The sequence below is a fragment of the Zootoca vivipara genome, chromosome 17 (genome assembly GCF_963506605.1).
Source record: "Zootoca vivipara chromosome 17, rZooViv1.1, whole genome shotgun sequence".
In the NCBI taxonomy this organism is placed as follows: Eukaryota; Metazoa; Chordata; class Lepidosauria; order Squamata; family Lacertidae; genus Zootoca; species Zootoca vivipara.
This window is the reverse complement of record NC_083292.1, coordinates 3,911,634-3,932,786: the sequence shown is the minus strand read 5'-3', so window position 1 is coordinate 3,932,786 and position 21,153 is coordinate 3,911,634. Positions and strand designations below refer to the sequence as shown.

Below are 21,153 nucleotides of genomic sequence, written 5' to 3'. Positions count from 1 at the left end.
AAGGCTATATAGACAAGGATGACATTCTAGCAATGGCCAGTCAGATGCCTTGGAGAAAGGCCATAAAAAGTCCAGGAGGGCAACCGTCCCTCCCCCTCACAGTGCCCTACTGCCCTCCAACATTGACTCTGTTTTTTAATCTATGGTGACCATTGCCACATCTTGCCACTGCAAATTTCTAAAGATTAATACCCTGTGCAAAGCAGCACTTTCTTTTGCCTATCTTGAGCCTACCAAGAATCAGTTTCATTGGAGGACCTGGAGTTCTAGTATTTAAAAGACCATACCATATAGATTATTAGAGCCCATTTTAAACATGTTTAGAGTCTGCAGCTTAAGCTTCCCTCCTAGTTGGACTTTCAGTCATATCAGGTGCTTATCCAATGGTTCTAACAAGCAGAACATTCAAATCTTAGGAACAGACATCCACTTTTTAGCATCAAAAGGCTAGGCTGCCACCTTCAGCAGTTAAGTCATCTGTACCAGCAGAGCTTAAAATGAAGCAAGTATATATGCAATTGATGTTTTCTCAAGTGCCATAGAAAAAATATGAAGAAAGAGCAATGACTCTATGAGTCAGCTTAGTAATATCTTTCTTTTTCAGAGAGTTAATGAACAATCACATGTCCGCATCACTGTTCCTTGGAAATAATGTGCAGGTGAAGGCGTAATGGCATTCTGTCCATTAAAAAAAAGTCGTCAGACCGCATATACTAAACTATCTGGTTGACAGCATGTAATTGTCACATTTCAGTTCATTCACAACAGAATGTATATTCATCTCAAGAATTCTGAGGGCTAAGAACACCTAGAACATGCTCTCTTTGCTATGTAATTTACAGCTGATGCAGCTGCTTTTCAACCAGGTCCTCTCACACTTAAGGGTGTACATAAAAGTAAGTAAGTTCCTTTCATCTTTAAACCTCCATAATCCAGTCTTGGGCTACTTCTAAAGCTGTAGAGGATGAAACTGTTTGAATAAAGTGCTAGACTGGAGCAGGCTATACTATTTCACATTTGTAAGCACTCAATCATTGCATGTGGCAGCAACACCACTTTGGAACTCCCTACCTATTGATATCAAGCAGGGATACAGCCTTTAATGTAAGCTGCCTGCTGATAACATTCTTGTTTAGATCCAGATGCTTAGAAAGTTGAGGTGATTTAAATCTGTTTTAATATTTTAAAGTAGTTATTTTTTTCTTTATTTTATTGTTTTAATTTTTTGTAAACCATTTTGAGGTTTTTTTATAATCAAGTGGTGTATAAATTTTATGAAATAAAATAAATAAATGGGGAGACTGTAGCTCAGTGGAAGAGTACATGTTCTGCATGCAGAAAGGCCTGGATTCAGTCTTTGACACCTCCAGGTAAGGCTGGTAAAGACCCATCTGAAACCCTGGAGACACACTGCCAATCAGTGTAGAATAGACGCTATTAACCTACGTGGATCAGTGGTCTCACTCAACAAAAAGAAGCTTCCTATGTTATTTTACTCTCTCCTCATAGACTTTCAATGCAGAATAGCAACATGCCACACACCTACCAGGAATGTGAAGTGCCAGGAACGTTTCTGCCTATTTAACAAAAAACAAAACAAAAAAGCCTGAAAATTTCCCTGGGGATAAGCAAGATTTTTAAATATAGACACCCTCATTACATCAGTGATAGCATATCATGTATCACAAATGCAAGGAATGTATCTTAGATTTTAATGTAAGCAAACTCAATTGCATGCTGAGTGGCATATATAGGCAAGTAGTGCAACTACCTTTCCAAACACTACTGCCTGTGTTAAAAGCAGAGTAGACATACTAAAATCTTACTAACTCTAAATATAAATCTAATGACTCCAAGATTGGTCACTTACCAGTTTGTTTTTCCACAATGACCTTCACCGATCTTACGCTCAAATTCATCAGAAAAACCTTTATCATCTTTTTTCAGTGATGGACAATGTTCTACAGCTGTTCGTGTATATTCTCTTGTGTTTTGAATACTGGCTGTAACTAGACCTTCCAGCACTGGTGTTGCACCTTCCTTTCCTTTGGTAATCTCCTCTGGGTCTTCCATGCAGATCTGAATGTCTTTACATTTGCTAGGACTCAGTTCTGCGGCAGAACATGTGCCATAGCCACTGCTCATTGAAACACTATTTGTGAGGCACTCCGGAGGCATGGCCGAAGCTTCCAGATGACTCTCATGATCACTGGTTTTGAGATGACTGGTAAAGAGCTCATTTTCTTCAAAGGTTTCAGACTGCAACCCCATTTGACTTTCTAATGAAGAGAAACTGTTCACAAATTTGACCTGAGATGTTTGTTTCTTGCACGAACACACATTCTGGCTTTGCAGCTTCATCAAGTGTTTGATTTCATTCTGTATGCACTACAAAAAAAGTGATTTAAAATAAAAATTGGAAATCATTGTGGAAATTGCACACAAGGGTTATTTTAACCTTAACTTCCACAAGACCAAGCTACAGACATAACATGCAGAAATGTGTTATGGGATACAAATGAACACCCAGAGTTGTTCCACTTTTGCCATTAAAACACATGCGTGTACACATTCAGTGTTGCTTGGTTAAGACTATATTAAAGGTTAAGTACAAGAAGAAAATGGAGGGTGGGAGAGTCCATCCCATACAACTTTAAATGAAACAAGGAAACCTTCATGTCCAGAAATAATTGTCACTCACCCTGCAAAGTTGACCTAATAAATAAAAGTAGTAAAGTTTTAAAGCCATAGAAGCCAGCTTTTCCAGTGATATAGCACATCCACAGGCAATTCTGGAGACACAAAGCCACTAACCACTCCTAATTTGCTTTTCCTGCTAGCCTGCCTCAAAATCCATGTATAGTACTTAAAATATCCACAATTCTTATTCCCAATCTCAACCCCTTTCCCCCCAGCTGCATCCCAGCTACCTCTGCCTCCCCAAGCAGACAAATAGCAGCTACAAGCCTCCAATTGGAATTACTTGTTTAACGAAACCACTGGTTTGCTCAGAACCAATGATTGGTATATGTGTATTGTGTCTCTAAACTCGGAATTAAGACCCATCAACTTTAATTAAGCATATTCCACACCAGGTATAGTTATGGTTGCATTTATTCTTCAAAATAGAATGCTTATAAGAAGTGAAGCTGCTCATCTTTTAAAACATTTCTGGACCAGACCTAGCAAATAATGTTCAATTTTAATATGAGGTTAAAAACAATGATCAAACATCTTCATGGGAATTAGCCAAATACAAACATTAAGTTTTCAGTCTGACTAATATATAGCATGATTGTCACATGTAACCACATGTAAGGCCACGAATAATGAGAACATTTCTATCTTCCAGAAAACTCAAAATACAGAACCATTCTCTCATCCTAAGAAATGCTGTCCAGGTGTGACCAACGCTTTTCAGAATTACACACAACAACTTTAATGAATCTGCATAAGAAATGCCAAGTGTTGATCAGGCAAACTTTGTGCATCAGCGGCGCTTCCACCGGGTTAGTTTTGAAAACCAGCAACCCCAGCAAGCACCTTTCAGTGAACAATCAGGCCTCTCCATAGCAACACATGATCGTAGATGCCTACACACAGAGAAGAAATAATAACATGGATGAAAAATGATGCAAGACAAAAAGAAAGTAAGGAGGAAGGAAACAGGAAGGGCAGAAAAAGAATGAAAAAGAACAATACCTCATTGTTATTTGTTTCAGGAGCTGTTGGTTACTATTAGTGCAGAGGACCATCAGGAAATGGAAGGGAAAAACAGTAACCAATAGGGTATAAATATTAAAAATGTACTGAAACATCTATTAAATGTATCAAATATTGGTTTTCACATACGGAAAGTGACTCATATATGCTGACATTATTGTGAAATAGGCATGAGGGAGAATTTGAACTTAAGAGAAAAAGGTATTATTTATGCCAAGTAACAGTTTTCACAAATTATAGTAAAGAAATGTAGAAATATCTCAAGCATCTGGTCACCCAGATAGCAAGAAAGTTTGCTGAAAAATGTCTTCAGTTCAGCGCAGAGCTTATGTCTAAATAATTGGTACCTAGGAATTGAACTACTTTTCTAGTCATTATCAGAATGGCTGCTGTACCATGCTACGCTCCATATGGTCCTACATAGCTAATGAGAGAGTTGAGGCTGGAGACGTACCACTGCTCTTGAACAGGACCTCTCCAAAAGGCATTTAGTTGAATTCTTATTCTGATGTTAAAGAGTCAGTTCATCCTACTCAGCTATTCTAGATCTGTACTCCTGATGCCCTGCAATTATGGGATAGCAAGATGAGAAAATTTAATTCAGGACTGTAAAGGACAAAATATTCCTTTCTATATACCACATGGTGGCAAAACCATGCATTTGGTCTCTCAGAATACTGCAAATTCAAAAGCACATTATCACTTTCCTTCTTTAAAAAAGTCAAGGCTATGCTACCAAGCACTCTTTATAGTACACCAAAATGAATGAGTTATTCACTTCTCTACCGCACACACGGACGAGTGCATACACACAAACATACAAATCTGCTGACACCTAAAACTATGTACAGTTAAGCAGTTAAAACGGGATCACAATTATGGTCCAGAAGACAGCCATCAAATGCTTCATGTATTAGCCTAAATAGTGCACCAGGTGGGGCTCACACTTCCTCCTAGCTTAAGGGCAAAAAAAATCAGAAGCAATGAAAAAGTGAAGAACTGTGCTTCACAGTGGAGAGAAAAATGGTTGCAAAAAATTGACTGCTAACCCCATGCACCAGAAAGCAAGAATAGGGGCAAAACTTTCTACGGTGCAAAAATCAGGCTGACTAACTTCAAGACACCAGCAAATGTATTGCAATAAAAACTTTCAAAGAGAGAGATAATTTCAACAGGTGTATGAAATAGTATCCTAGGCTGACAGGAGTGTATGTCCTTGTACACAAAGCTGTTTCATTTATAAACATTTTTAACTGTACCTGTGCACACACATCTCTGCCAGCTTAGGACATGCCATGCATCTTATGTACTAGGAAAGCACAGGAAGAAGCATTCACATCACTAACAGCTGTCTTTGCCTCTGTAATGACACCAACCTCACACTAATGAGAAACTGCTTCAATTTAAAACAGTCAAACAAACAAAAATACTTACATGGATTTGATGATAGAACACTTTTTGCTGGGCAACTATTTGTTCTTGGCATTGCTTCTCCACCAGCTGGAAGAAACGCAGCCACCTGATCTATTAAATATGAATTAAAGAAAAAAAGATGAAAAACAACAACAACAATCTTTATTACGGTCCATAGACCCATCAATTCGTTACCAAGCGATACACAGCTGGGACACCCCGCCCTCAAACCACTCAGACATCTTACTCAAATTCGGAGTAGGAAACATTAGTTCTTGTGACCACCGATAAAAACTTTGCCACTGCTAGTGTTCTGGCATTTGACCAGTCTTCCAATAGGAACCTGATATAGAAATCCTCTGATTTTCCTGGGAGCAAGGCTAGCAGGGGTGAAATCACTTCAGCCCTAGCTTGCTCAAACTTCCCACAGTGCAGCACAATGTGTTTTATAGAATCTACATCATGGGTGCACGAGCACAGTCTTTCCTGGTAGGGTACTCCTCTCATCCTGCCCTCTAGCACATTTTCTTCCATTTTTGTTTTACATCTAGCACAGTAGAGGCAGACAATGAAATCTCTCATGCTGTCTAGCACTGTGTATGGAGCTATTGAAGCCCTGACAATCAGTGGTGTCTGTAACCCAGCCACTTCTTTACCTGTCATCATGTGTAGGTTAACTGGGTTAGCCAAAATAGCCTTACAAGTCTAATTGAGCCTGTGGACTGGAGGTTCCCCAATTAAAAACAAACCATGGTTTAATGGTGAATATAAACTACTGCATGCTGCTGAAAAATTCTCAGTCTATTCCTCCCTCTCTGCACTGCCAGGAAACAAGTTAGAGTCTGGCTTGTCGAGAAGTTCAAACCTTGGCTCACAGTTTGTTTCTCCCTAAGTAAATTAGAAGCAATAAGTTGAGAACAGACCTTGAGTGTGTTTGGAGGGGGAAACTTCAAGCGCTGGACATCACAACAAGCTAGAGTCTGTCTTATTTCCTAGGGGTGCAATGGCAGGGGCAGGGGTTTTGAGCAGTGTGCACTAGCATGCTTTGTGTTCACATTAACCCCCCCCCAAAAAACTATGCTTCAATGTGAGATTCAAACCAGTCCTAAAGATTGTGTCCAGAGCAAATTAATAGAGTTACACTTTCCCCCTACAATCACAGTATAGACTCTTACAATTTTTATAACACAATGCTTTTGTAATATTTTTTAAAATGTTTAAATGTTCTTGATCACTGAGAAAAGAACAAAATTACATACCTCACAGTTTTTCAATAGTTCTGAGTCACTATTCCATTGGGCGTCTTGCATGAAGGAAGACAGAGGACCAACATCACAATATATTACAGGAGGGATGGTTTCCCCTGAGAAACTGGAGATGTCATTTGGGTTTGAGAAGGGACTGCTGGTGCTGAAGAAAAAATGAATGAATTATTTATTATGCCAAATGCCAGACAAAGCCGTCTCTATAGTATCATGCTAGCAGCATAACTGCTTTGTGCTGAAAACAAAAAAGAACAGACCACAGGAAACACCCACAAAGAGGTAAAGAATTCCCAAACCTTGACAAGAAAGTTGTTTAACTCAGTGAAAATAACCGTCTCATCAATGAGAATGAGTGTATCGCACTCAAAAAGTACAATTATTACTATACTATTGATATCCAATAGTGTGGATAGCCTTTAGTGAGACCACTGTGGTTCAGACATAACTAGGGGCACACACATTCCAATGAAATTCATGAGACAGAACTACTTAAGAAGATTTATTCCCATTGAGTTTTCCCTCACACACTGCTCCAATTCTTCACAGTGGAAAATATAAGGCATGTAAGGCAAATAGTGGCGACAAGAGATGTGAGTTCTAGGCCTTACTGACCAATTTAAGAATTGACAAGTTACCAGGCCTGGATAGCACCCACTTGAGTGTTCTTAAAGAACTCAAATATAAAACTGCTGATCTTTTAACAAAAATATGCCACTTGCCTCCAAGATCAGCCTCCATACCAGAGGACTTTTTTCTTGATGACTGACACATACAGTATTTTTCCGAGTATAAATATGCCCGCATGCATAAGACGACCCCTACTTTTTTGAACCCAAAATTAAGAAATCAATATTTTAAACATCAAACAAAGCAACTTCCATATTTTATTAAATATTCAAAGTTGTGAAGCCGGGCACACGGGATGGACAGTTCCACCCTGAGGCCCAGGTATGCCCAGTGCCCCCCCACCTACACAACTGAAGACTGGTATATTTACTAACATATATTTAAACATCAGCAGCGGCAGTAATGGTTGGCTGAGGTGCATGCACTGGTTGGCAGAAGTGGTTAAGTGAAATGATTGGTGGTTCCAGCAGTTTTTTCACGGCAGCCACAGGAAGGTAATTCGTGCTTTTTAAAACTCCTATGCATTCACCATCTGTGTGTAAGATGACCCCCAAATTTTGACTAATTTTTAAAACAAAAAATCATCTTATACACAGAAAAATATATTAAGTTGCACTGAGTGCTGTACTTTTTGCTGAAATGACTGTCTATGCTAGAGTGCCTTTCTACTCTACTTGAAAAAATCAGCCTATCACATTTACCTGTTATTACTGACATCACAGCTAACAGAGTTCTGAAAATCTCTGGTATTGGTGTCTACAGAAGCAGCCTCTTGCTCAATTTTCACCAAGCCCAGGTTTTCCATATCTCATGCTTGCAAAGCATGTGGTTATCCTTTCAAAAAGAAAAAGAAAAATACATCACACACACACACTTCAAAGGGAAGGAAGGAAAAGAAGGTACTGTACATCAACATTCAGTGTTTGAAATCATGGCAACTATTTAGCAGTCCAACCTCATTAAGGTGCTTTCAGAATCTAAGCTTGAAACTAATATATTCAAAGCTACATAAACCAAGTTGTTACTTGGCTGAACCCAAGCAATTTTTCCATTTTCCTACACACGCCAGTCAAAACTGAGTAGTTGATTGTCTTCATCAAAAAGAGTGACTTCAGCAATTCAGCTGAATATTCCCATGTCACAGATGAAGATAAGAAACAGTTATAGAAAGTCCCCTAAAATAGAGCCCAATTGCTCTACTTTGATTTGAGCTTGATCCACTCTTCCTACTACACCACATGCACATCAGCCCCTGCTATATTCTCATGAGCAGCCAACATCTTCTGGGAAAATCATTTATTTAAACTAACGTTTTCTAAGTACAATAAAACAATTCTACCCATCACGGATATCCACAACATTCTAAACAAATTCCCTGTCACTTTTATCAATCTACCAATGTAGCTAAATATAAGAATGCCACATCACCAACGAAGAGGAATCCTTAGAGTTTAAGAGACCACATTGAGAAAGCAGGAATTAACCATTTTCCAGTACAGAATGGCTGACCTACTTCTTCCCTTTCTCAATTTTGTATGTATTAATTATTTGTGCTACATCCTCAGTTTCTCACAGCACTGCAAACACAACATTTCCCTTCAAAAATCTAGCTAAACCAATGCAATAATAGTTGAACGTAAGATTAGCTAAGAAATTAAAATACTGTATAAAAGCAAATAGTAAACTGGTTGCCAATTGTCTCATAGGCCCACCTCAAGTTACTTGCATTGATTTTAAAGCCCTAAACAACTGACTTTAACAATATGGGGTTGCAACATTAGACAATATTGAAGGAGGGATGTGGTTTGAGAAAATGAAAAAGGCCCACTCATATCCTGAGCCCAAGGGCTTCCTGAAACATGGAGCCACCCCTTGCTGTATGGTAGGCAGAAATTCAACAGGTTAAGCTGTCACATTTAATCAATTGATTGACTCATTTTGGAAAAACCTTAATTAACTAAATAGGTGCGCCCAATTCATTGCGCAGATTTTTTTAATAATAAAATTCTTAATACATGTGGTTATAAAAACTGCAAATGGTAAGTACCATGGTGAAAGTGGCATTCTCTTTTCTCTCACACACGAAGAATGCCTTTACAAAGATGATATTTGCTACAATGCCTGCAGTATTTAAAATCAAAGTAAGTATGCTTACTGGTTCAGAAATAAATGCACACACATGCAAATTTAAATATTAGATGAATCAATAAACTAAAACTCTAAAAACTGGGTTCCAGTCCTACAAATCTGTGCCATTCATGATTACTTGGAAATAAGCCTTAGTGAACTTTGAAGGAGTTACAACATCAGCCAATGCATGCATACTCAGAAGAAAGTCCTAATGAGTGCAATGGGACTTAGGACTGCAGCCTTAGTTCTGAAGCAGTTAGGATCAGGTATAAGTAATACTCTCATATGTGTTGATGCCATCTGTTTAATTTACACTAAGATTTAATTGTCATTCTTTCACCTTCTTCCAGATTTCCTAGCTATCACCAACCATCACATCCAGTTGAAGGGTTTAGGATATCACTAAGACTGATGGGAATCACACTGAAATATCCAGTTCGTGATTTAGCTTGCTGGATGAGCTTGGGCTAGTCACTCTCTTAGCCTAACTTACCTTACGGGGTTGTTGAAAGGATAAAATGGAGTGGGGGAACCTTGTATGTTGCCTTGAGTTCCTTGGAGAAAAATGAAATAGAAATGTAATTAATAAATAATAAAGTAAATTTTGTGGTAAGCACTAGCAGAAGAGGGGGAGGACTGTGATGCTTTGCCTTCAGTTATTTACCTGCAAAAGATACATGGAAAGATTTAACAGACGAAAGCTAGACAAAGTTGTTTTTCTACCAGTGAGAAAGCTGTTGAAGGCATATGAGCAGAGCCGATTTTCTAAAAGTGGCTTGAGTGTATAACAGCAGTTAGAAACTGAGCCCACAATCCAATTCATACTGATTTGGGAGCAAATTCCATTGAATTCAGAGCAACTAACTTCTGAATCAACCATGAAACTGCACACATGGATAAAGGTCCCTGTTCAACCTTCCCCTCAGCCAATACAAATGGCCTTTGGTAAGGCTATTGCTCACAGATTCCCATTTACAATATGGAAAGAAAAGTATTGGTCTTCCTTATAAGGTAGTTGTGGCTCCCAGTACTTTTCTTCTAGGAAAAAAAAGGTGCTGGTACTGCGTACCATTTACCCCCAGAAAAAAAACTGGACTGGCCTCCATATGTTAGTTAAAGTACAAATCTCATCATCCCTGACCATTGGCTATGCTGGCTGGGGCTGATAAAATCTAAAGTTCAATAAAAATATTATACGCCCCCCAAGTCCCCCACTCCTATTGCATAGGGTAAGATACAATCTACATGAAGTGCTCTGAAAAATCTAAAGCAGTTGAAGTATCTGAAGAAGTGTGCATGCACACGAAAGCTCATACCAATAACAAACTTAGTTGGTCTCTAAGGTGCTACTGGAAGGATTTTTTTTATATTATTAAAAACGCTCTTTAACATTCCCCCAGTATCAATACTTTCCTTCAATCCTTATTTTTTTATCCTTATTGTATTTATTGATCCTACTAATCCTTCAATAAATGCATTTTTAACTACCACGCTGCTTTTTTACTTCCACTTCCCCCACCCCTTCTGTCTTTAAATCAATTTTTTAAAAGAACACATGTCCCTACTCACATAGTTCATTGTTTTTAAATAGTTAAAAACAGCACATCACGTTTGAGGCATTTTACAAATACTGCTGCTTCCATCTTATCTCGCCCTTTTCCCTCTAATGGCTCTAATGCAAGCAACTTATATTTAATATGTATATAGCATCATTCACATACAGTACAGGGCACCGTAGAAAGAAGAGGCATCACTATTTCCTACCCTCAAAGGGCTTATCATATAAAAATAGATATCAGAAGCAAAAGGGGGAAGGCAGTGGGAAACGGAAGCAGGGACAAACAGAAGAATAAATGATGGTTTCGCTTATTACTGTATACAGTACATACTTTCGGCTTAGTTACAATATAGCACATAGGAATGATCTTATATACCTTGTTTCTCCGAAAATAAGACGTAACCATAAAATAAGCCGTAGCGGGATTTTTAAGCATTCAAGGAATATAAGCCATACCCCGAAAATAAGACATAGTGATAGGCGCAGCAGCAATGCCAGCCGCAGGAGGAAAAAATAAGACATCTCCTGAAAATAAGCCATGGTGTGTTTTTCTGAGGAAAAATAAATATAAGACGGTGTCTTATTTTTGGAGAAACACGGGTAAGAGAAAGTAAGAACTAGAAAACATGGAAACAAAAACAATAGGAGCACTTAAAAAACAACCTTCCTCTACATCTACACTATATTATTATTATTATTATTATTAAAATCACATATCCTCTCACCTAGAGCTCAGGAGTTGAATCCCGCCCCCTTTCCCCCGTAAAGTTGTTTATTTTCCCTTTGACCCTCCTCTCAAATCCTGAGGCAGGCAATGCTGAGGCAGCAACTGGCTCGAATTCACGCAGCGAGAGTCGGAGACTGAGCGGAGAGAGGATTCGAAGCCAGGCCGCCTCACTCTTCATATTACACGCGCACGCCCCGAGGCTTATTATTTTAACGGCTAGCGAGGCTTCCGTGAGACCCACTTCGCGAATATTGTTGATGTTTAGTCGTGTCCGACTCTTCGTGACCCCACTTCGCGAATACTGTATATTGTCTCACAATTCTGCAGCCCATCCTTCCTGCGTCCTGATTGGCTGGCTCCGGAATGTTGACGAGCGAGGCCAGCCGTTGATTGGCTAACAGGAGCGCCGCTCTGCAGCCCGAGGGCTAGTCCGAATGTGGAAGGGAGACACAGAGGCCCTGGCCAAACCTGCGCTCGTCAAAAAGGCGAACAGGCGTTATATTCTAGAAACATCCGGTCGCTTACCTGCATTTCGAATCGCTGGCCTAGTCGAGGGGTGGGGGAGGAAGAAAAACAGCGGCTCCCGCGTTTTTTCCTTCCCCCACCTCAGAAAGAGAGAGACGCCAGCCCAGGCTGTAAACAACAGCGAGCGAGGGGGACTCTTTCCCCTCTATCCCTTCTCCCCTCAGGGTTGGCGGTTGAGATTCGAAGCTTTTTCAAAGCAGACCCAAGAGGCTCGAGAGGCGGCTTCACCCGGACGGTTATTGGCTGCTCTGAGCCGCGCGCCGGAGTCGAACGCGGGATGCGATTGGCTGCCCAACAACAGGGGCGGAAACGGAGGGGCAAGGTTATGTGCGAGGGGAGGGGCGTGGAATGGGAGCTTTGCGGCCATTGGGCAGTGCGGGAAGCGGCCTTGCGCAGCTCGGCTTACTCCAGGCTACGATAGCGCGGTGGCCAGGAGAAAGGCCCGTCGCGTAACGGGTCGTGCTCTGTGATTGGCTTTCCGCCGCCCCCTTTTGGAGTGGAACCTTCATGGAGTGGCGGGCGGGGGCGCTCTCTTTTTCTCTCGCTCAGGGTCAGTAAAGTAAATACTGTACACGACGACGCATGCGCAGACAGGCTGTCGGTGGGGCCTTCTTCTGTCTTGGGCGAGCTGACCCGTCCCGCAGTAGGTAAGGACGTTAGCAGAGCGGTTTTCTGCTTTTCCTCCGGCCTAGGTGGAAGTGCAACGTGCAGGGGTTCCCTGTCCCCACCTCGGCCATCGATTGAGAGGCCTTTCGCTTAGTTGGAGAAGAAACCCAGAAGTCCTGCGCCCCCACCCCCAAACCTCCCCTCACCTACAAAACCGGAATCTAGCAGCCCTTCACCAAGGAGGACCCAGGAGCCCTAACCTTATTCATGTATTTTTTGCATTTATATCCCACCCTTTTGTTCATGGAGCTCAACGTGACGAGCACATGATTCTTTCCCGCTTCCTTTAATCACCACAACAAGCCTGTGAGGTAGGTTAGGTTGAGAGTCACCGACTGGCGCAAGATCATTCAGGGAGCTTCCTGGTTGAGTGGGGATTTGAAGTTGGGTCTGTGAGGTCCTCGTCTGACACACTAACCCAGACTTTCTCGATCTTGGGTTCCCAGATATTGTTGGGCTACAATTCCTGGGAGTTGTAGTCCAACCACGTCTGGGGACCAGAGATTGAGAAAGTCTGCTTTAACCACTGAACCACCTGGCTCTCAAACTTCTCACCACTCCCCTCCAAAAAAAAGACCCCTCTCTTTCTGTGCCCAGCACCATCCACAGCCAGGACAGACCCAGGAGCCTTTCCTCCATACTGCATCATTTGTAAAGCCAGGACTCCACATTCTTTCTCCCCCTTCCCACCCTCACCTCCAAAACGAAGAGCTTTTCTATTCTCCCTGCAAAAACTACAAAGCCAAAGTCAATGATCCTTCTCTTCCCCTGCAACAATCACATTTAAGCCCCAGGAGTACTGACCACCTCCCAGCCCACAAAAACAGGAGGCCTACCCTGTCTCTCTGTGCCAAGGATGGAATATAGAAGTTCTGCTGCATCCTGGGACTGCAACCCAGAGTCTTGCTGCCCAAGTACATCCAGAGCCAGGAATGGAGCCCAGGAGTCTCCATCAATAGGAGTATAGCATCTAGATCAAGGGAAGTAATAGTACCACTGTATTCTGCTCTGCTCAGACCTCACCTGGAGTACTGTGTCCAGTTCTGGGCACCACAGTTCAAGAAGGATACTGTACTGACAAGCTGGAATGTGTCCAGAGGAGGGGAACCAAAATATTAAAAGGCCTGGAAACAATGCCTTATGAGGAACGGCTTAGGGAGCTGGGCATGTTTAGCCTGGAGAAGAGAAGGTTAAGGGGTGATACGATAGCCATGTTCAAATATATAAAAGGATGTCATATAGAGGAGGGAGAAATGTTGTTTTCTGCTGCTCCAGAGAAGTGGACACGGAGCAATGGATTCAAGCTACAAGAAAGAAGATTCCACCTAAACATTAGGAAGAACTTCCTGACAGTAAGAGCTGTTCAACAGTGGAATTTGCTGCCAAGGAGTGTGGTGGACTCTCCTTCTTTGGAGGTCTTTAAGCAGAGGCTTGACAGCCATCTGTCAGGAATGCTTTGATGGTGTTTCCTGCTTGGCAGGGGGTTGGACTGGATGGCCCTTGTGGTCTCTTCCAACTCTTTGATTCTTGTTGCACCTTCAGCATGTAGCCTGGAGTCTTCCACTTATAAAACAGAGGCAGGAACATGACAGGCAGGATGCCTGTTGCCTTTTGACTTTGAAACCAATCCCTTAAAATTCGCAGCTGCCTTAGACTTGCACCATGGAAACCATGTCAGCAGGACATCCAGGGAGACTGGGAGCAGTTGGGCTACTAGACCAGCATTAGGCTGGAAGGGTCAGCAGACAAGTTTGTATTTTCCCCAGGCAGCTGCCCAGCTGCTTGTAGAGCCCTACCTTGTTTTGAAAACTCGGACACAAAAGTATAGCAACATCTACTCACTCTTGCCATGATGAACGGTGGCCAACTTGTTGCAATGCCTTGCAGTCTTCCTAGGAGGTCCTACAAAGGAAATCCTGATGCAGCCTTTTCCCCTGGCAACTGATGTGGCCAGCAGTGGATTGTGACTTCAGTGCAGAGTGAAATGGGGTAGGTGGATAGGAAGATCAGCAATGGGGAACGTGTCTTCAACGCAACGTACTTCATTTCAAAATGCTTGAGGGGATATGATTTGTTCATTGCTTCATTTTTTATTTTACTTTTAATTGTTTAAAGTCGCACCAGAAATGCATCATCATCATCTGGAAGACCGCATTTCTTGAACAGAGAGGCTGGAGTTTGTTTCGTTATATGATGGTGTTGCTCTGGAATGGTTACCTCCAAATTGGAAATGCTCTGTTGGTATCTTGGGGGCAGGAGAGAGCAGAATATCATTAACAGATGCTGGCATCAATGAAACCTTAGAAGGCAGGTGTACTTTAACGTGTTTTTGTTTTTTAATTGCCTTCTGGCTTTTACCCTGAAAACTGCTGCTAGCATGGCTTTGAGCACTTAAACTAGAAGGTACATATTTATTTTAAAAACTCAGCACCATTATTTATCAGATCTCACTATTCCATTGTTTGACTTTAGTAACCTATTTTGGCTTCTTCTTCTTCCTCTTCTTCTTCTTTTAAAAAAAGCTATATTCTATTTTTTGCTAAGCTTTCCTTTTTTCCACCCACTACTTATTTCTTGGAAGTATCCTGGAATTCAGTTTAAAGTTACTGATATTAGTTGCCCTATTAAATTAATACTGTGGATTGTAAGAGGAGGAAGAAACCTGCACTATGTATTTAAATTTCCAAATGCACCGAGAGATGAAAAAGCAATATGATCTCCTGCCCTCTCTCCTTTCAGTTCCTGTTATGCACTCCCTCACCTGCCTGTCTGTCACATTATTTATTACAATAGACATGAGAGGGACTGGACAACAGAAAAAGAACATAACAGGAGCCTGTTTGATCAGGCCAGTGCCCCATCTAATCCAGCATCTTCTCACAGTGACAAACCCACATGCAGGACCTAAGCACAAGATGACTCCCCTCCTGCAGTATTCAACTTGTATAGGTAGCCTTTGCCATCATAGTGCTTTTCAGATGTTACAGACTACAATCACCATTACCTGGCTCAGTCTAATGGGAGTTGTAGTCCAAGAAATCTGTATGGTAGAGCTGTAAGGCATTGTTTTCTATTTCACCATGTATTCATTGCAAGCAGCACTGTTTCTGTTGCACTGCAGCTTATCTTCCACCAAAACCCACATTATTCATCTTGCTGTCCAATGTAGCAAAATTACATAACTTACGTAATTGATTATGTAAATTACATATCCATGTAAATGGAGAGGGGAGTAATCAGTTGCATATTGTTTGTGGAGTCAAAGCAACAGTGAATATTGATAATATTCGCTGGATTGATATGTGTGCTGGATGGGCAAATAATTAAATAATTGGCCATTTCTGTTTCCGTTTCTTTTTGGTCAGCATTCTCCAGCATCCCCGGTGAAGGGTACTGTGCTAACAAAGGTTGGAATAGGGGAAGGAATTGGTGGAAGAAAAAGGGTTGGAGCTGTTTTCATTGCATTGTCAGGGAACATAAAGTTACTTCGTAGACCAAGTTGTAGCCTGGCAGTCCTAAGGAAGAGCAAAGAGCTGCTTTATTCCTGTTGCTTGATCACTTTCTTTGCAAACTGTTTTATGACTTTTGCCAAATCAGACATATTTAAGATGGAAACCCAAAAAGCATATATTAAGAATCATTTTAGCAAAATGAAGTGTCTCTATTTGCCCACAGACCAGTTCAGGGTTAAGCATTCCAGAGCAGTGCCATCATGGAACATGTGACCAGCAGCTGCAGCATTACCTCCTATTTATCTGTAAAATCAGTGCTCTTCTGAATGAAGATGTGTTTTCCACTTCTGACTATTGCTTGGAATTTGTCCAGACAAATCATTAGTGATAGTGGTGATTTCTATAGCCCTGTACTGTAATTTTATAATAGTTACAATTCTGGTTTTGCAAGGAAGCATTTACTTCCTCCCCTATCTCTTAGTTTCAAGTGAACATTTTGGCTCATTGAAAATATTTGGTTTTTCTGTACCCTTTGGATCAGCAATTGCTAAGGGGGACTGTGAGCAGAAACCTGTTTGGTCTTCCTCTACAGAAATGGAGGTCCTTTCAGTTTGTGTTTTTAATTTAAGCAAATAAATGATTTACAATTGGTCCAATATACATAAAACAGGTGGTTGGATAAACCGCTCTAATAAAGCAAAAGGTTCCTAATAATGTGTGTGTAGCAGCATTATCTTGACCCCGAAGCCTTTTCAATTTGATTGTGTGAAGATTGGGGTACCGGGGATAAATACTTCCGAGGCCACATTCCACGATTTGTGATCTTGTGCTGGCACAGTGGCCAGGCAAGTGTTCAGATGTGGCAGGCATTAGAATCAGGCTGTTAGTCTTGCTTCCTTAATCATAGAGTGACTTGGTTCTCTGAAAAAGAGACATCAAGCTGGAAAGGTTAATTGCCACTTGTCTGAGTAACAGAAAAAGACCGTGGACAGTTTTTTTTACTCCTTTTTTCCCATGAAAAGATTAACTTCAGCCAAGATTTGGAAAAGCACCCTGTACAGTTTAGTAACAAGGTGATATTTCAGTTTGGGGACTGGGAGGAGGAGAGAGTTCAGGGGTGGAGAAGGCTCAAAGGGAGGATAGCAACCATATCACAGCCCTACCCACATCATATGAGATGTTGGTGCTGTGTGGTGTCATATCATGGGTAGGATTAAATCATCAGACAGGATATCATCTCTTTTGACAGCAAGTCCTCTCCTGCTACCATGGAATGTAATGTGAAGTTAGCAGAGTCAATGAAAACAGACAGCTTGCATTCCACACTGCAGTGGTGTAGTGTGAGAAAAATAAAAAATGGGTCCCATCCTCCACCACCAAAAGCACAGCACCATAAAGTGCATGTGTACAAAAGGCTGTGGCTCAATACTAAGCAACTGCTTTGTGCCCTCATGGTCACAGGGTCAATCCCTGGCAGCTTCAGATAGGGCTGGGCAAGAACCCTGCCTGAAATCATGGAGAGCCTCTGCCAGTCAGTGAAGACAGTACTGAGCTAAATAGACCAATGGTCTCACTCAGTATCATGCTGCTTCTTATGTTCCACTGAATGTTAGGGCCAGATATATTGACTGTTACTTACGAGTATTTTCTTGGCTTCTCTCCTATTGTTTAAATTAGAAGTCCTCATCTTTAAGAGCTTTCTATGCCTCCCTCAAGTTTACCGCTCTTGACAAACACATTGAATGGACTAAGTGGTTTCCCTCTGGCATCAAGGCTTTGGTGGAAGCCACGTTTTTTAATGCCTTGGTGGCCCAGACCTTTGCTCCTTGAAGTGGGAAAGAAGAGCTTCAGAGACCTCCTTCCTCTACACGAGGCTGACCTAGAAGAGCAGTTTGTCCGTGGCTCTGGACCCGGAGGCCAAGCAACAAATAAAACCAGTAACTGTGTGGTCCTGAAACATCTTCCTTCAGGAATCGTAGTCAAGGTGAGTCACTTGACTTTGCTCCACATCTGATTCTGTGGCAAGTTTCTCTAGTTTTCTGCTTCACGTAATAGTGTTTAGTACAACAGAGGTTTTTAAAAAGCTTGTCCACTTTGTTCAGGTGATCAGCCAGGAAGCTTTCATACCAGATTGCTTCTGCACATGCGCGAGCTGCGCAGATCGCGTCTGCGCATCCAGTGCTGCGGAACCCGGATGTAAACACTTCTGGGTCCGCGGCATTCGTAAATGGAGGCTTTCGTAAACTGAGGTAGTCGTAAACCGAAGTTCCACTGTATCTGTCTGGAAACTGTAGAAATGGCTCCCGTCCTTTCCTAGAGAAACTGCAGAACTGTGAGTTGAACCCCTTTGCAAAAAAGCTGCACAACTGTGAACTGACCCCCCCCAAAAAAGGGGCTTTTCTCATTTGTAAAAAAAGCTGCACAACTTTGAGCTGATCCTCATAAAAATGGAACTTTCCCCCTTTGCAAAAGCAGCTTCCTCAAATATTTAAAGGGGGGGGGCAAAGGCACCTAGGCCTCTAGGAGTTGGCTGCTAGGCCAATTCAAGAAAGCAAAAAAAAATTCTTGTTTTCCTACTCTAAAAAACTAGGTGCATCCTATGGTCAGGTGCGTCCTATGGAGCGAAAAATACTGTAGCTATTGAACTCATGATTTGTGAGGTAGGAAACAGATAACAAAGGCACCCTTTCAACAGGCAGAGACTGAACTCCCATTTCATCAGTAGAGTAGGGATGGGCAATGTCAGGTTTTCAACACTGCAATGTATCACCAGGCAAACATTGCGATCCGGCGGTACATCGCAGGGTTCAAAACCCTGCTTCCTACCACAGCACTGCAAGATGCCTTGCTGCACCAGAGAAAAAGGAGCTAAGCAGCCCTATCCTTCTCCGGCTTGCACTTGGGGGGCAGTGGTCGCATCACAATCCTAGCTTATTTTAATGGTTTGCATCTCCCCCAAAGGTGCATAAACATTGAGAACAGTGAGGCTTGGTCCATTGTGCTGCCTTTATGTCTCTAGCCCTTGCCTTTCTTTCCACTCATCTACAAGACTTCTGCCACCTTCCAGCATCCTGTAGCCACATATGGATTGCTCCATTAATCCTTTCAAGCTTCTACATCCATTTTGTGCCCCTCCCGGCCTTCTCATCTGCTTCCTTCTCCGAGAACTCTCTTTCCCAGACAAAGTAGTTCTGTATTACCAGGCCTGCAATAGCATTTCTAACTTTCAGGATAGGGCTGGCTCCAATCCCCTAAGCAATTTTTTTTTCTCCCCGCCCCCCTTCTAGTGCCATCAGACAAGATCAGCAGAGCAGAACCGCAAAAAAGCTAGAGAGATCCTCCAGGAGAAAGTGGATGTTTTCTACAAAGGTGAAACCAGTGACGTTGTTAAGGAGAAACAGGAATTTCAGAAGAAAAAGCAAGAGAAGAAGAGACGAGCAAAGGAAAATCTTGAAAGGAAAAGGCATTTGAAAGAAATGCAAGCATTAGAGGACAAATAAAACAGGATTGGGCAATTGTGGGTTTGGTTTTTTTTAAATAAAAAAACTCATCTGATTTGGTGTGCATGAGAGGGGGACACTTGCCTGGTTTTGGTTTTTTAGAATTGTGAGAAAAACTGCCTGCAATTCAGAGGCAAAAATACAAGTGATGGTACACTGTGATATTTGTAGATGTTTCTCATTCCATCGTTTCAGATGGAAAAGAGCTTTTCTACCTTTGTGGTATCCAGCAATTGAGCCTACAAACCAACCTTGCCTCCCCCTTAAGAAGTTACTGCATCAAACATTTTCTAGATGGAACCCAGATAGATGCCTCTTGTTTTAAGGCAGGAGTAGGGCGACTTCCTGTCTGCACTTTCAGGAACTGGTGCCCAGTTGCCTTTCGGTAATAACACATCAGTGGTTTTGTGTTTATGGACAATCAACGTTTAGCTGCAAGCCCTGCCCTAGCCTCTGTCATCAGGTCATTACCCAAAATAAGCCTCCATCTCTATGAAGCAACAGTTGACAATGCTGGAAATTGGATTTGGAGGGAAACGGGAACCCAGGAGTAGTACTGGCTGATCAACTATGTCATAGACCAGAGCTTTTCAAAAAGTGGTGACACTCTTTTTAGATATGCATATTTCACCGCAGAGTAATTCAGTTTTACTAGCAAACCGACAGCTAAACTAACCCCTTATAAGAGCATTTGTGCAACACACCTTTCACTTTGTACCCAATACACTAACGTGTTGTGACAGAGTTTGGAAAGCTCTTTTATAGACCAACTAGCTGGCCCTGCCACCCGTTGCTGTGGCTCAGTCTGTTAAATGGAGTCAGTCCCCCTTCAGAGTCCCATTTTACGCGTGTTCTGTTTACACAAGCGCATCCCTGTGAGTCCCCCCCCCCCAATGCCGATCCATGGCGTATCCCACCCCCTCTTCCCCCCACCCCCGGCTCATCCCTGTAATTGGTCCCACCGTGTCCTGACCTAGCGAAGACAAAGAGCTGTGAAGCTGCAGAAGCGAAGATGAGACTGTGGGAAAGCCCTTTACCCTTGCCCCACCCCCAGCTGTAGAAAGATGGGCGGCACCACCCAGCCCACCCAGGGTGGGGGAGTGGAAAATGTTAATTTTTTCACCTAAAATACTGTCTTATTTATTTCATAGTACTGTACATTGATTATTGCCTTCATTTTATGGCTCAATGGCCTCATTAGACAGTAAAATCCGTGTTAAATTGCTGTTTTAGGGGGTGTTTTTCATCGTCTGGAACGGATTAATCCACTTTCCATTACTTTCAATGGGAAAGTTCGCTTCAGGTTAAGTACGCTTCAGCTTAAGTACAGACTTCCGGAACCAATTGTGGTTGTAAACCAAGGTACCACTGTATATAGATGAAGTTCATTGAGCCCAATGGGCCTACTCAGAGTATGATGTCACTGGATATTGCATGTTCAGAATTGTGTAAGGGGTAATTCCCCCATCATGCTTGCTTACCTTATTTTTATCCTTTATGCTTCCACATCACTAAGTTCCTATGCTGTATTACCTGAGGGATCTCCCAGATGTTCCAATAATTCTAC

General features: G+C 41.9%; 2 protein-coding genes across 12 annotated transcripts in view; one reads left to right on the top strand and one right to left on the bottom strand.

Moving 5' to 3' along the window:
* Positions 1 to 12,255, bottom strand: part of MPHOSPH9 (M-phase phosphoprotein 9) — a 42,769-nt gene extending 30,514 nt beyond the window's left edge. For 4 of the 10 annotated variants that reach the window (XR_009556948.1, XM_035098310.2, XM_035098309.2 and 1 more), the window contains exons 1-6: positions 11,969 to 12,255; positions 9,652 to 9,712; positions 7,730 to 7,862; positions 6,396 to 6,546; positions 5,158 to 5,247; positions 1,871 to 2,388 (exon numbers count right to left, since the gene is read on the bottom strand). Coding sequence is in view for 9 of the 10 variants with exons in the window: in XM_035098310.2 (XP_034954201.1) it covers positions 1,871 to 2,388; positions 5,158 to 5,247; positions 6,396 to 6,546; positions 7,730 to 7,833 (863 nt within the window). In the remaining variant the exon portion in view is untranslated. The other 6 variants (XM_060269942.1, XM_060269946.1, XM_060269947.1 and 3 more) reach the window with 6 other exon arrangements.
* Positions 12,256 to 12,320: 65 nt separating this feature from the next.
* MTRFR (mitochondrial translation release factor in rescue) lies at positions 12,321 to 20,616 on the top strand. Of its 2 annotated transcripts, none has more exons than XM_035099229.2 (3): positions 12,321 to 12,615; positions 17,764 to 18,070; positions 19,374 to 20,616. In XM_035099229.2, exons 2-3 carry the CDS (start codon positions 17,789 to 17,791, stop codon positions 19,584 to 19,586), a joined length of 495 nt encoding a protein of 164 aa, XP_034955120.1. In that variant the 5' UTR covers positions 12,321 to 12,615; positions 17,764 to 17,788; the 3' UTR covers positions 19,587 to 20,616. The 2 variants fall into 2 exon arrangements, with proteins under 2 accessions (XP_034955120.1, XP_060125977.1); XM_060269994.1 differs by lacking the exon at positions 12,321 to 12,615 and adding an exon at positions 12,645 to 14,623.
* The last annotated feature ends 537 nt before the right edge of the window (positions 20,617 to 21,153 follow it).

Coding starts and splice junctions, on each gene's coding strand:
- MTRFR (XM_035099229.2), top strand. CDS start 17,789: ATGCCTCCCTCAAGTTTACCGCTCTTGACAAACACATTGAATGGACTA. Junction 18,071..19,373: donor CTTCAGGAATCGTAGTCAAG/GTGAGTCACTTG, acceptor CCCCCCTTCTAG/TGCCATCAGACAAGATCAGC.